At 42.7% G+C, this 15,864-nt stretch overlaps 1 protein-coding gene and 1 long non-coding RNA gene across 3 annotated transcripts in view; one reads left to right on the top strand and one right to left on the bottom strand.

Annotated features, from left to right (window-relative positions):
• The window catches only part of WWC3 (WWC family member 3), a 113,335-nt gene extending 97,920 nt beyond the window's left edge, over positions 1–15,415 (top strand). For both annotated transcript variants that reach the window (XM_079123128.1, XM_079123127.1), the window contains exons 14-23: positions 569–655; positions 1,615–1,807; positions 2,918–3,085; positions 3,521–3,672; positions 4,992–5,157; positions 8,579–8,743; positions 10,343–10,435; positions 11,830–12,057; positions 12,527–12,654; positions 13,149–15,415. In XM_079123128.1, coding sequence (XP_078979254.1) covers positions 569–655; positions 1,615–1,807; positions 2,918–3,085; positions 3,521–3,672; positions 4,992–5,157; positions 8,579–8,743; positions 10,343–10,435; positions 11,830–12,057; positions 12,527–12,654; positions 13,149–13,215 — 1,447 coding nt within the window. In that variant the 3' untranslated portion in view covers positions 13,216–15,415. The remainder of the gene's footprint in view (positions 1–568; positions 656–1,614; positions 1,808–2,917; positions 3,086–3,520; positions 3,673–4,991; positions 5,158–8,578; positions 8,744–10,342; positions 10,436–11,829; positions 12,058–12,526; positions 12,655–13,148) is intronic.
• LOC306650885 overlaps positions 1–15,864 on the bottom strand; it is a 461,164-nt gene that overhangs the window by 334,637 nt on the left and 110,663 nt on the right. The window lies entirely within an intron of this gene.

The raw sequence follows: 15,864 nt of genomic DNA, 5'->3' as shown, positions 1-15,864 counted from the left end.
GGGAGCCATAATGGGGTACTGAAAGCCCCTGATGAAGTCTACCTCTTGGGGATATTTTTGCATATTACTGCCAGGAGTTGAATATGTTCACTGTGGCACAGATAATGGGATCCTTTCCTCTTTCCCAGAGAAGTCACCAGGTGGATTGCAACACAACACTTTTTAGTTTCCAATTAGTTTCAATTAAGGCAGTAACTGTAGTGTTCACACTAGTAGGGCAAGAAATTCAGATCCCTGCTGTTTTCTTTTGGTTGTTCTTGTTTTTTGGTCCAGGTTTCTTGGAGTCGACACTGTTGATATTTGGAAGCAGATCATTCTTTATGCTGGGGGGTTATCTTGTGCACTGCAGGGTGTTCAGCACTATGCCTGGCCTCCACCCACTGGATGCCATGGTACTCCCTTCTCCTCAAGTTGTGACAATAAAAATGTCACCAAAGATTGCAGATGTCCCCTGGGGGTAAGGTGGGGCAAAATCCCCTTCAGTTGATAGCGACTGCTACAGTCCAGTCAGAGGGACTTTTTCACTGTGGGGAATCTGTGGTCCACAAACTATGGCTTTGTTTTCTAGGCATGACAGTGCCAGCGAATGTCTTCTTGTGCACGTGCTCCAGCTGAGGAACTTTGCTGGGCTGGTAATGAAGGAAGACTATAAAATGTAAGCTCCCAGCTTGGAGATCTAGCGGCTATGTACAGCTAGTGACGGCCTCCCATGGGCCTTCCTCTGCACAGCATGGTGCACAACCTGGTCTACGTGGCAGTTTGGGGAAGGAATTTGTAGCAAAACACTAGGGAATGTCTATCTGAACTATAAAGAAGTATAAGTTTTAAAAAGAACCTAGTTAATTATTTGAGGCAGATAAAATTATGTGCAGTGTAGACACCAAGGAAGTTCCTGTCATGTGTTAAAAGGCCTCTGGCTAGGATTAGGGAGACCTTGGCTGAGGGGAAGAACCGGAAAAGTGAGTTGGGACCACTTGGGAGTCACCTAGTAACCTTGGCCTTGATAGTGGAATTTCTGCCTCTCTGCACTCCATGGCCCTAGGCAGGTACTCAGTGGAGTGGTCACTTGCCATTCAAGTCCAAGAGTGGAACCCCCTTCCTTGAGTCTTCTTTGTAAACTAGTCTTCTAAATGCCTTGGAAGCACCCTGGTGTAAGTGGCTAAGGCTCCACCCTGTGATTCAGCTTACCCTGATGATACAGTGGTGACAAATGTTTGAGAATCTCCCATGTGCCAAGTTCTGGGCTGGAGATAGAAAGGGCAGGAAAAACAGCAGTGCCCTCATGTGTGATGGGCTGACAAGTTGGCAGTCAGAGCTGTGAGGAGACAGCCAAGGAGCTCTTGCCAAAGCATGATGACCATCAGTACTGTGGAAGCCCCTGGGGTATTTAAGACTGACCTCAAAGTCTTTCTCTTGGCAAGTGATCCCCTGCCCTCCCCAATCTCCAAGGGCACATCCAGTTCTTTGGGCTTCCTTTAGTTGACAAAGGAAGTTTTTCCAAAGGACTCTGAAGTTTTCCCTGTGGTTACCAAAAGAGGGCCACTCATGAGGGTGCACACTTGCATCATGTTAAGAAGCGCTGCCTGCCAACGCTTTCCTCCTGTCTGCTTCCAGCCATGTCCGCGTCTACTTGCCCCCGCTCGACTCTGGCACCCCCAACACTTACTGCTCGAAGGCTCTGGAATTCCAAGCCCCGCTGGTGTTTAATGAAGTGTTCAGAATCCCTGTGCATTCCAGCATGTTGACGTTGAAGTCACTTCAATTATATGTGTGTTCAGTGAATCCACAGCTGCAGGAAGAACTGCTGGTATGGCGCCGTGGCTCGTGCTGGCTCACTGCTCCATCCTTCCCTCTCTCTTTTCCCTCATTTGTATTTAAGTCTTTCTTTCCTTTCTTCCATTTTTCTTTTATTCTTTTGTCATTTTTTCCTTAGTTTTATCTTTCCGTCTTCCTCTCTTTCTTTTCTTTTTTTTATTTCCCTTTGCCTCCCTTCCCCTCTCTTCTTCTTTCCTCCTCTCCCTCCTTCCTTCTCTTCCATTCTCCTTCCCTACCCACCTCTGTGGATAGCTTAGAAACGATCCTAATGTAGCTGAGAGTACAGAAAGGGATGAGCAAACTAATGATCTTGTCCAGTGTTTTGTACTTTAAATGTATTATCTCAGTTAACACTTGCAAAACTCCCATGCGATAGCTTCCATATTATCCCATTGTCAGTCAAGAAACAAAATAGGGTTAACTGATACAACAAATAAAAATATAGGATGATCTGTTAAATTTGAGGAATTTCAAATAAATTATGGATGCATTTTTAGTATATTTTAGTGTAAGTATATATTATTAGTGTAAGTATATACTCATGCAATATTTGATACTTTCTTGTAGTTAAAAAAAAACTGTTTACTTGAAATTCAAATATACCCGAATGCCCTACATTTTACCTGCAACCCTAGGCCTAGACCTCAAGAGAGGCAGCAAATAGTCCTGAGCACCCCAGTGTCCAGACCAGAGCTAGGAAGCCAGGATGGTTTCTTTCCAGTGTTAGAACCTTTTCCCTGGGTCTTGTGTCCTGAGAAGTAGAATTAGGTAGTGTACAGTTTAACAGGCCTTTCTTATTTCAAAAATTCCAAGGGAATCAGTGGCTCATCAAGTAGCAGAGCCCTGGATCTGGCCCAGTCCTCCATATTGCTACTCTGCCACTGTTCTAGCACTTTCTGATTGTGCTGAACATGCAACAGGGGAGTCACACTTATTAGGGTTCTCTGAGACAACTTTCATTGTACTTCCATGCCTCTAATGGAATGAAATATTTTATCTTAAAATTGAAGGGTGATATTTTGAAGGACTTGAGTTGCTAAGGTAAAATTATTCAGTTCTTGTTCTGAACTTTTTAACACCTTTCTTTTTAACACCTGCACAGGGCATTGCTCAGATTAACTTAGCCGACTATGACAGTTCAGGCGACATGCAGCTGCGCTGGTACCCTGTGCAGGTCTTCGCAAGCTCGGAGCCGCCGAGGTGGAGGGAGAATGGGCGTGCTGGGGAGAGTGTCTCACGGGACCCCGGGCATGCCAGCTTGGGGAAGACGGTATGTGACCCTGGTCTAAGTAACCGACCTTTCATGGTTGCTTTGGTGACCTTGAGACTATCTTTTGCTTGGGGAGGTTATTTCTAAAAAGGTTCAATATGGATTTAAAGTCAGAATGTGGTGACAATGAAGCAGAATTTCAGGGAAGGCATAAAAATGGAATATATCATACCTGTAGCCTTTTCACAGTCATGCTTTTGGAATGCAAATGTGTTCATGATCACAGAGGCTTGTTGGTTATCTTTAAATCTGACTGTTTGAAAAGGCCAAGTGTCTTGCTGTGAACAGCGGGTGGGTTCTCCCATTGCAGGACCATCAAGGCCCATAGTCCAAAGGTGGATGGACTGCTTGTGGTGACCCATGGCGCCTGCTGTCTGCTTTGCTTCCATAAATTGGTGGCCAGGCTGGTTCTCAAAAGTGCCTTTTCTCCTGCAGGATGCAGTGACAGTGCTGCTGGCTCGAACCACAGCACAGCTGCAAGCTGTGGAGAGAGAGCTGGCGGAGGAGCGGGTGAAGCTGGAGTACACTGAGGAGGAGATCCTGGAGATGGAGAGGAAGGAAGAGCAGGCCGAGGCGGTGTCTGAGAGGTGAGTGCCCAGCTCTTGTTGGTGTTCATGCAGTCCTCCAAACTCCACCCCAGCAAGGGGATGGGAGCGCTTTACACAACTTCAGGGAGATGAGGCACATTTTCTTGGAGCAAAGCCGCTGAATGTTATTCAGCTGTGACTCTCTTGGTGGGAGCTGCCTTGGGGTGCAAATTGCTTTTCTCATTGGTGCTGGGTGATTGCTGGCAATTTTTTTTTGTGTGTGTGTGATGCTGGGAATTGAACCCAGGGCCTTGTACATTCGAGGTAAGCACTCTACCAACTGAGCTATATTCCCAGCCCCAGGACCTGGGAATCTGATGGGACATTTGATACTGATCTGGAGGTTAGTTCCCTGAGCTCTCTGCCTCAATCCTCTGTGTAGGATATAAGCCTTTCCCTTCCCCTCTGGAATCTTGCTTCAAGAGTGGAATTGTTGACACCCCTCTATCAGGTCTGCATATGACAAGGTCCCTTTAAAGTTCCTTTGTTGCTGTTTTTGCTTTTCAACCTCCTCATTGGAATCCAATCTATTTGCCATACAATTCACCCATTTAAAGTGTACGATTCAGTGGTTTTCAGCACAGTCACAGCGTGCCACTATTACCATAGTCAGTTGTAGAACATTTTTAGCTCGCAAAAAAAGCCCCACACCTCTTCCTCCTTCCCTCTAGCCCCAGGAAAGCACAAATTTACTCACTGTCTCCATGCATTTGCCTGTTCTGGACATTTCCCATAAATGGAATCTTACAGTGTCCCTTTACATGTTACCAAAGGCAGCACATTAGTGAGTCCTTGACTCCATAAAGGCCTGCATGTAATGGACAAATAATTCCAATGATCAAGCACCACCAGTGAAGTGGTTTGCCTGATTCTCTCTGGAGGCACTTTCATATTACATCGCTTCCATGTTTTTCCATGACAAGTGTCATCTTTCCAAAGTTCCCTGTTTCTTTCCATGGCTTCCCTAAATTTAGTTCAAGGGGAATTTATTTTGGGAAGGATAGTGCATAGCAGAGGGGGAATACATTATGTTCAGGGATGAACAGGAAGACAGGAGGGGCTCTGGGGGAGGGGTTTCTGGCATCTCTGGTGGCTACAGTGTTTGATAAGAAAAAAGACCCATGCTGTTCAAAAGCTTTGAAGTGTTTTCTTCCCTAGAAAGTAAAAACGCCCCTTTACTGTATGAGAATAGCAATTGTCTTCAGTCAGTGGGAAGAAACAGATTTCATTGGGTTCCTCTGCTACTATGCTCCAAAAGCAGCAAGGAAAGCAATCCCTTCTGATGAATATTTGTGGGTTTTTGTCTTGTCCATCTTTAGGAGTTGGCAGGCTGACTCGGTTGACAGTGGCTGTAGCAACTGTACCCAGACCAGCCCCCCATACCCAGATCCGTGTTGTGTCAGTGTTGACTCCATCCATGGACATACGTTTACTGCCCAGGCAGATCCTTATAACCCTGAGAAGCTTCAACCTCCACCTCTTAAGGTAAGCAGAAAATGTCAAGGGATTTTATAGAGTCCCCCAACATTTTAATGTATAGTATCAGGTGCTGCCCAGAAAGAGAGGCTGTGTGCCCCTAGATCTATCCAGGGAAGTGTGAGGGGATGGGCAGAGGAGAGGCACTAAAGGAAACCAGAGCTGACAGGCACATGCAGGTGTAGAAGGACATGCTTACTGATAAGCACCCAGCCACATGGGCACCCTGGAGTGTGGGCTGACTCCACACTATGGTATACAATGGACAGTGCTGTTAGGTTTGGGGGTCACAGCTAAGTTAACACTGTATTTTACTGAGAGCTGAAGGAAAAAGTGCATGGCCTAAGATCTGTAAAGGGCTTAAGGTGGTGCAGCAGGTACTGAAGAAATGTTTGTCAATTTTATATTTCAAGGAAAAGACAGCTACAACTAAAAACATAGGTTTTTACTCCTTTTGTGTGCTATTTTGTGATCAATTCCTGTCTTTGGGGACAAAGGCGTCAGGCAGTTTTGTGGGTCCCAAAGGTTTTGAGCCCTTCTTACTACTCTTTGAGACATGAAGAACAGCAAAGCATCCTTTTTCCCCATCTGGTCAACCATGTTTGGTTAATGTTGTATCAGTGCCCTGCTAAAAGTTTATAACCCAAACTGTTCAGCACAAAAAGCATAAACAAAAACCATTTATCTCCATGGCCCCTGCCCTTGTCCTGAATCACAAGGTAAAATCTACTTCTTGGGCAGCTGCCCAAGCTGCAGCCTGTACAGCAGGTTTGAATTAATTTTAGACTAGGCTGCCAATAATTGCTGTTGATCTACTTTTTGCAATCTTTAAAAGCAGTAGTCTAAAGCAGGGTAAGTGAGTGGGAGGCTAGTGTGGTATTTCCCCCTTCCCCAACTTTTAATTTCAAAAATCTTCAGATCTACAGAGATTTGCTGGATTAATGCAATAGATATCCATATACCCATTGCGTAGATTCCCCAACTGTTAGTCCATTCCCACATTTGCATTCTCTCTCTCTGTGTTGGCATATGTAGTTGCTAGGCATCATAGATAAAACATAGAAGGGGGAGAAAACAAGAAACTGCCACCACCAAGAGGGAGGCAGAGAGTAGAAAGGATAAATCAGTGAAATACAATTGTGTTTTAGGTAGTCTAAATGTCCACTAGAGAATCAGATGGTAGGGAAGAGGGGTTTATATTTCTAGAAACGTGTAACTTTAGAAAGCTTTACATTTTAAAATGCAGATTTTCATTTATATTTTAGAAAGGTCAGAATTGTAAAATAGTGTGACCTCTATGAAAAACAACATGACAGTTTCTGAAAATGTTAAAAACAGGACTACTGTTTGGTCCAACAGTCTCACTTCTAGGTATGTATCCAAAAGAAATGAAAGCAGGATCCCAGAGAGAAATTTGCATGCCCATATTCATAGAGGCATTATTCACAAATCCGAGGGGAGGAAACAACTCAAGTATCTACTGAAGGATGAGTGGAGAAACAAAATGTGGTCTACTCAAAGTGCATTCTACTGTCATGTGTAACTAATTAGAATGAATAAAAGAAAAATATTTTAAATGTGGTCCAGTCATATAGTGGAATATTATTTAGCTTTTAGAAGAAAGGAAATTCTGGCAAATGTTATAATGAGGATAAACCATGAGGACATTATGCTAAGGGAAAAAAGCCAGACTCAGAGACAACTAAGGTTCTCTCTGTCTCTCTGTATCTTCAGGGGTTACAGGACTCCTGCTGATACCTAAATCCTTAAATGCTCAAGTGCCTTTTATAAAATGGTGTAGTACTTGCAGAGAGCCTGTATATATTCTCCGCTATATTTTAAATCATCTCTAGATTACTTAGGATATCTAATACAATGTAAGTGCTATGCAAACAGTTGTTATACTATATTGTTTGGGGAATAATAACAAGAAAAAATGTCCATATTCAGTACACATGCCACCTTCATAGGCCTAGCCACATAGTATACAAATGAGATGTGAAATCAACAATGAGGACTGAAGAGACAAGGATCTGAAACGGCAGGAGGCTCTGGCAGGGTGTGCCCACACATCACTTCATTTATATGGATTCAGCATGATGTTCAGTGCAACAAATTCAAGTTTTTCTCTTTAAAACTTTCTGGATTTTTTTGTTCAAATATTTTTGATCTGCACTTGCTTGACTCTGTAGATGCAGAAACCACACATATGGAAAGTTGAATGTACTATACGATGCCACTTCCATGAAGTACCTGGAATAGTCAAATTCACAAATGGACAGTAGAATGGTAGTTGCCAGGGGGTGGAGAATTGGGGATCATCATTTAATGGGGACAGAGTTTCAATTTTGCAAGATAAGTAGTTCTGGGGATCTGTTGCATACCAATGTGAATATACTCAACACTACTGAACTAAATTTTTAAAAGTGGTTAATATTTTTAAATGGTAAATTTTATGTTACATGGGTTTTACAGCACTTTATGAAAAAAGAAAACTCACAGAAGGCCTCACCAAGGTCTGAGGAGGAAACAGGAGCCATGTGTCTGGGGGGATAAGTGTGTGGGGTCCTCTGAACTGAAAGCAGAAAGAGGGAAAGGGTCAGCAGATGTGAAGCCCCCTCAGGAGGTGTGGGAAACTAGTGAATGCTTTTGAGCCCATTGGTGACATCATGTGGCTTTGGATAGGTATTTTGGGTTTTTAAAAATAATTTTTCAAGGCAAAATTCATATAAAATAACTGAACCATTTTAAAGTGAACAATCCAGTGGTATCTAACACAGTCACAGTGTTGTACAGTTACCACAACATTTTCCTCACCCCAGTGAAAAATGCATATCTATGAAGCTGTCACTCCTCATATCCCCTTTCCTCTGGCCCCAGAGAACCACCCCAATCAGCTTTCTAGCTCTGTGGATTTGCCCTTTCTGCATATTCATGTAGATGGAATAGTATAATATGTGACGTTTTGTGTCTAGCTTCTTTTGCCCAGCATAATGTTTTTGCAGTTAATCTGCATTGTATCATGTGTCAGAACTTTGTTCCTTTTATGGCTGAATAATATTCCCTTATGTGGATAGAATGTGGGTACTAGGTGATGCTGACTCAGATGAAGGGTTGGTGACAAGTGGTCAAAATCTACTTATCTTGGACACAAAACCAACAGGATTTTCTCTTGGACCACACATGGGATATGTGAAAGAGAACAGGACCCAGGATGGCACTAAGATGTTTTTCCCATGAACAAATAGAAAGTAGAGATCTTTGTACAAAGCTCCCCTTAGTGTGTAGGGAATCCAAGCCATCCCACTTTGGACACATGAGGTGTGAAATGCCAGTTAGATCTGTAGATGAGGTTAGAGAGATGGTTGTTTGCGCTGTTTATTGCTTGTGTTATGGAAGATGTCATGGTAATAAATCAACTCCTGCCTAGGTTGACAAGGAAACCAACACAGAAGATCTCTTCCCAGAAGAAGCAGTGAGTGTCCTGAAGGAGCGGCCCAGCCGCCGCACCCGTGGTGCACCTTTTGTTCGGAGCAGCACGATTGTCCGCTCTCAGACCTTCTCGCCTGGAGCGCGAAGCCAGTATGTTTGCAGGGTGAGTCATAATTCCTTTGCCACCTCTCTGGAATGTTCCCTTATTTGTTCTCTTTGTCATGTTTTCATTTTACTATTTATGCTAAAAGACCTATGTATCTTCCCAAATTACACCAATGAATCATTGCACACCCTAGGTTTTGGGAGATGAAATCCGAGTTCTGCTGTCACCTCCCCACCCTTGCTCAGTGCCTGTCTAACTCTGGATCTCTTCAGGATTGGAATTCATTCTCCCCTGGTTTTTCAGTGTTGTATATTTGCCAACAAGTGGTCAGGGGACAATGTGAATAGCAAGCCGAAACAGGAATTATCTCTATTTGTGACCTGGAAGACCAGGTCCCTCTGCATGGTTACAAATCCTGAAGTGTAGCTGTACCACTGGTGTATACTGGTGTCCAGGTCTCACCCCTAGAGATTTATCATTGGTCATAGGTAGGCCTTGGCATCAGAACTTTTGGAAACTCCCAGATGGTTATAATGGGCATGTAAGACTTTGAACTCTCAGGTTGGTGGAAAGGATACCCAATCCTGGTGGTCATTGAAGACAGGACAGTGAGATGGAGGTTGGTGGTGATGATGTGACAAATGAAAGCACAGACCTGGACAGAAAAAGGGATTTTATAGATAAATGGTCATGATGCTTACTCATACAATTGGCTGTACTTGATTGAAGGCTGTTCTCATGTCCCTTCCTTATTTTGGACTCTCGCTGAATGACCTAGGGGTGGACTCAGGGCTGCTTCTCAAGGAGGATATAGTAGTAATGCAGCAAAGTTTTGTTCACCTGGAGGAAGACTGGCAACCCTGTGCTGTTCTCTACATCCTATGCAAAAGCTGGTGTTTACTGATGATGCTGTCAGAGACCTCGTTTTTATGTATGTTGGTATCTTGGTGGAGCAGGTCCACTGCTGTGCTACTGCATTTCCTGAGTATTTCAGGTTAACTGGCACAGAAAATAAGCTGTGAAGGCAAAGACTTAGTCTTTCACTTAGACACACATTGATCCTGTGGTAAGACCCTGACACCACATGAAATTCACAATGTTGTGGTATGCCCCATAGAAGAAGACATCCTTTATTTCCCTCTTTAAAAACAGACTTTTCCCTTGATTGGCACAGCGGGAGTTGGTGGTGGTGGCTTTTTCTACTACAGGAATGAGTCTCTTGTTTCAACAGCCATTCTCCCATCTTTCTCGGCCCAAACCAGACATGTAGCAAAGGACAATGATTGATAAACAGTGAAAGGTGCTCAGGACAGTGCTGGCTTTCATGAGCTTCATTCCTAATATCAAGTTGTAGTTGGTATCAATAGGGAAGAAATGTTATTGACTCAATTAGTATGGAAACACCTCATGGTTCAGTTGATAGACCTAAAAGGGAGCCAAGGTGGAGGTTTTGTTTGCTTTGGTTTTGTCTTTCATTTTCCCTTGAAACTATTCTGTGGGTTTTGTTTTAACTGAAATTCAAAGACCTGGTAAGAGCACCAAAAGCCCAAAGGTTTGTGTGCCTCTAAATAGAAATGAAATAGTACCATTCAGTTATGCACAGAATGAATAGTTAATTTCTGATGAAATTTCTGAACATCATTCTTTTTGATGCAGCTTTATCGTAGTGACAGTGACAGTTCAACACTGCCCAGGAAGTCCCCCTTTGTGCGAAATACTTTGGAAAGACGAACCCTTCGCTATAAACAGGTGTGTGCTGAGTAAACTAAAATGGAATCTGTGCTTGCCCTGGGAGTTATTTTTTTAGCCCTTAAAAGGTGATATCTCAGGTAATATTTAAGACCATGTTTTTTCCTTGTTTCTTGACATAATTTTTTTTTTTTTTTTTTTTTTTTTTTTGCGGTGCTGGGGATCAAACTCAGGGCCTTGTGCTTGCAAGGCAAGCACTCTATCGACTGAGCTCTCTCCCCAGCCCAACATAAAATTTTTGAAAACATATATAATGTCACAATGTTACCAGTATTTCTTAAGACACTATTTTACATAATTCGTGATCTTTATATTCTTAGATGTAATGAATTAATCATCAACCGGTAACTGTCATCTCAGGTTTCTGTTTCTGATTGGGTGGGAAGTACTGCCCTCAACTCCATGAACAAAGATTTTTTTTCCCTTAGGGGTTTGTTTGAACATAGCATATTTGCTTACTTGAGGCTTGTATGGGGAGAAAAGTTTTTGACAGCTGGTGTGTGTGTGCATACACATGCCTGCAAGCATGCCCACACATGCACATGGGCATGCATGTGTATGAATTTTTTTAAACATAAAGCACTGATATGGTTTGTAACATACTTCTTTCTTCCCTTATACCATGGACCTTAAGGTTTTTTCCATATCAATATATGTTTTCAGTTTTTACAATGGCTGTACTTTATTCTGACCTTGTAATTTATTTAATCATTTTCTTGCCATTGTATATTTAGGTTTCCCCCTCCCCCCCCCCACACACACATCATAAACCTCAGTTGGATCTCTTTTGAATGTGGGCAGTTGTACCTTTTAGATGCAAGACAAAAATGAAATCTCAGAACCAAAGAAAATGTACATCAAATGACTTCTGAAAAATGGTGCTCATTTTTGATCCTGCCAGCCCCATGTATGAGTGTCTGTTGCTCCATACTTTTGCAAATACACAGGTCATCATTATAGAAAACAATTTTCTATTATTAAACTTGTTATACTAGAGACAATCTTTCCCAAGTCTCTGTTATTTTTTTTTTTTTTGTCTTTGTTACCAGGGATTGAACCCAAGGGTGCTTAATCACTGAGCCACATCCCCAGCCCTTTTTATTTTTTATTTTTATTTTTTGAGACACAGTCTCAGTAGGTTGCTAACAGCCTCACTAAGTTGCTGAGGCTGGCCTCAAAACTGCACTCTTCCTACTTCAGCCTCCTGAGCCGCTTAGATTACAGTCATGCACCACCACACCTGGCCCAAGTCTGTGTTTTTAAAACTTGGGCCATGCTTAAAGAGATACCTGTGCCATACCTGTTTCCTATTAATTGTGGAAGAACCTTCCAGAAGGCCAAACATGTGGACTGGTTGGCCTGGTGTGCACACTCATAGCTATGGTCTCCTGCAGTCCTGCAGGTCTTCCCTGGCAGAGCTCATGGCCCGCACCTCCCTGGACCTGGAGCTGGATCTCCAGGCATCTAGAACTCGGCAGAGGCAGCTGAACGAGGAGATCTGTGCTCTCCGGGAGCTGAGGCAGAGGTTGGAAGATGCCCAGCTCCGAGGCCAGACCGACCTTCCTCACTGGGTGCTCCGAGATGAGCGGTTCCGCAGCCTGCTGAAGGAAGCAGAGAGGCAGGTGAGAGGTCATTGACTCGCCTTGGCAGGCTCCCCACTTTCTGCCTGCCCACGATCACAGTCCTTTGAAACATGTGTACTTAAGTGCAGAAGTGAACATCTGAATAATGATGTAATTGAAATGATCTAGGCATTTATTTATGGAGCCAGTTCTCCACTTCTGTGGGCCAGGAGGGTGGCATTTGTCATGGTACCAGCATACTCTTGGAGGCCCTGGGAGCTGGAAGGAGAGCCTGGAGACCCTCTCCAACCTGTGGGAGGAACGTTCTGCATCCCAGGTCCTCTGGGTCTGACTCCAGCCACCCCTAGTGACACCCATGAAAAATTTTTCTGAGGGACGTGGACAAGGTGGGCCTTTCTTGCTTCTGGATCTTCATGACTGTGCTCCAGGGCTGGGCATGGACTCGTTCATTCTTCCTTTAAAAAAATGGCAATAATACCATCTTGCTCATTAAATGTTTCTTTTTCAGACACGACAGACCAAACTTGACTACCATCAAGAACAAGCAGCTGAGAAGATGCTGAAGAAGGCCTCCAAAGAGATCTATCAGTTGCGTGGGCAAAACCACAAAGAGCCCATCCAAGTGCAGACCTTCAGGTATGGGAGAAACAACACTGTGTCCAACTACACTTGATACTTTCTTTTTACGATTATATCTTTGTTACTATGAAAAATAAAGCATGTATTGAAAAGAAAAATAGAAATCCACTCTAAGCAGCATTCCCATCTCTAGAAGCTAGGCAAGTACTCTACCACTAAGCTACACCCACAGTTCTAGTGTTAATTTTTTATACCCTTGATATTCATATCTCCAGCATAAATTAGCATGAAATTCTGTAACTTGATTCTTTCAATTATGATTTATAACTCATTGATTCATTCATTCATTTATTAATAAAACAGATATTCCTATACCTACTCTACACCAGGCACTGCTAGGCACTGAGGGTAAACCCTTGATCTCATGGGTCTTCATAACTGATTTGAATTTGGAGACTGTATACATACGGAGTTGTTGCTGGGGATTTAAATTCAGTCACCTTTCGGTGTCTGTAGAACAACTTCTAACCTGTAATTCTTTCTGATCTCAGGGAGAAGATAGCATTTTTTACAAGACCAAGGATTAACATACCTCCTCTCCCAGCCGACGACGTTTGATGTAGTGCGTTGTGCACATGAAGTATTTATCTGCCTGTTTTATTTTCATGAAGTTCTTAGATTAGCTAAATTTGTCCTTAAAATATTTGTGCAAAGCTATTAATATACACATTTTGTAAAAAAACATATATCTATACATATATATTTTATAATAGTGACGGCAACAGGGCTTGGTTTTTCCTTGTTGTGAATTTGACATCTCTGAAGACAGGTTATTTTATAAAAGATCAACTATCATGTTAAGAGTGTACAGTTTTTACACTGTTTTATTTGACTTAAAGGCTGGAAGACAGAAACGAAGTGAGTTCAGGCAAATTCACTGTATTGTAATTTATTTATAGTACTTTTTTCCTTGAAGGAAAATACTGACTTTAAGATGTATTTTAAGACTGAAATTTTGTTCTTCAGTATTTGTCATACAGTAGAATGGAACTTGGGGCCGGTTTTGTTTCTGACACCTGAAACGCAAACACTATGTGCTAAATTTGTCACTTGTATCAGTTTCTGATAGGTGCATTTACCATGTATATTGTACACTTTCACTCTTTTTGTGTTATGTTAAAATATCAACTGCAGTGGTTCAGTCGTAATTCACAAGCCATGTATGCGTCGCAGGGCTCAGTGTCCATTGTGTGCTGTGCACTGATCGCTTCTCATTGCTGTGTTGTCGTCTAATGCATCTTTCTGTGCTTACCACAAGTCTGAAGCCGGCAACAGAGCCTCCGGCATCCCAGGTTTCAGCCTGCCTGTCCACGGTGGCCGTCCACACTGCCTACACTCATCAGACTATGTATAGCCCTGCCTTTCCCACCCTTAGTGTGATTCTAAAGCAGGAGGGTGGGGTGGCTCCTGCCCTGCTGCTGTTTTGCGAAGGAAAGTGAAGGGTACCTTGGAATGCATGTTTTTAGTGAAGCTGAGGTGGATGCAGCAGTTATGGCATAGGCATAACCTAGAAGGTGCTTCTTTGTGGAGAGAAGAACGTGTGAGTAACTAGAATTACCCAGTGAGTCTTTTACAGGAGAGTATTTGAGTTAAATCAGAATGCCCCCCTTATTGGAATCTACCCAATATTCCCCACAAGATCTTAGAACTAGCTCATGAGGAAAAAAAATTAATAAGAATATAAAAATGTGCCATTAGTCTTTTAAATGCTAAATGATATAAGTAGTTTGCCTAGTACATATTTATTATATGTGAAATGCACTCTCCTTCCTGAGGCCTCAGATAAGTACACAAGTTCGGTCGCAGGAAATGTCAAAGAAAGCAGAACTTTCTCTTCCTAGATTTTTCTTCCCCTCCCTTGAAAATATCCCTTTTAATCAGGTCTCTCTTCTCATCAGTCTATAACCTACCCCCTTATGTAACCCACTTTCCTTTACATTTATTAAAAATTAATTTTGTAAAAGCATTTCATTCACACGCGACCAATCACAGACAATGGAGTTTGTCAGTGGTGGTAAGACTGAAAACTTTATGCTTTTCACTGTTGTCATCTCTTGCTATGTATTCCTGCTTCTAGTCTTGCTTTTTTGGTTTTTGCTTTTTTTTTTTTTTTTGCCAATTCCTTTTTGTACGGACCCACAACAGAGGTAGAGATTGGAAGCTTTGGTCCTTATGAGAACTGCCATTCGACAGACAGCATTGCTGGGCAGGCCCTCTTTCTGTGCCCCCAAGCTGTTGAAACTTTAAACTCCAATCAGGAGCCATCTGCTCCTGGATACTGGGGTCTGCACAGGGCAGATTGCTCAAGTCTCACCTGCATAGTTCCCTCCACGTGGAGACAGTGCCCTGGACACAGGTACTACATGCCACTTCTTAGCAACTGCCCCAGGAAGCTCTTTCTAAGCTGGTCAGTGGATTGAGACAATTTTTCTGCCAACCCCTATTAAGTAATAGTACCAATGTGGGGAAAACCCATAGGGCCAATATAGAAAGCCCCTAGCCAAGTGTTTTCAACTAAATGTCATTGCCCAGTTGATACAGATTTCCATGTGAGTGCTTCCCTCCTACTCTCAAGGTTTCTTTCTTTTTTTTTTTTTAAGAATTTGCCCCACAAGAAACAAATGCAGCCCCTGCTTTGATGTCAGTCCAAGGAGCACTTGTGTCTTGACAGCCTTCTGTCTCACCTCTCTCTGCCTCCCTGTCTGTTGTGACTTCTTTTGCATCTGGAGGGAACTGTACCAAGGAAAGAAAATCGAAACTAATGAAGGCGAGATGAGCAGTTGTGTGGGAGACTGGTCCTATCAGTCAGGAGGACAAGGAACGTCCTCATTGTTTCTCATTCATGATGTGGCTTGCTAGCGTCCAGTTAGTTACAACTGCCAGGCCCAGAAAATGTAGCAAGTCAGACATGTGAAGTGTTATCAGCTTAGGGGTATTTAGGGGTATTTTCATCTGCTGTTTAAATTGGTGCATATACAGGGCCTCCTCAGAAAGAAAACTCTGCCATGTTTTATGAGCAGTTCTGGTCTAGAAATGATCAGAATTCTGCCATTAGGGTTTGTAGAAATAGCACTGCGTGTAAAAGGGAATTTGGTTTTTCAATATCTAATCACTGCATTGTCAGGCGTTGGTTGATAATTGCTGAAATAAGTAACCTTCTGTTGTGGGAATAAATTATAATCAGTATTCATCTCTTTGTTTTTGTCA

The sequence above is a fragment of the Sciurus vulgaris genome (genome assembly GCF_902686455.1).
Source record: "Sciurus vulgaris genome assembly, chromosome: X".
NCBI lineage: Eukaryota > Metazoa > Chordata > Mammalia > Rodentia > Sciuridae > Sciurus > Sciurus vulgaris.
This window is presented reverse-complemented; position numbering and strand designations above follow the sequence as displayed.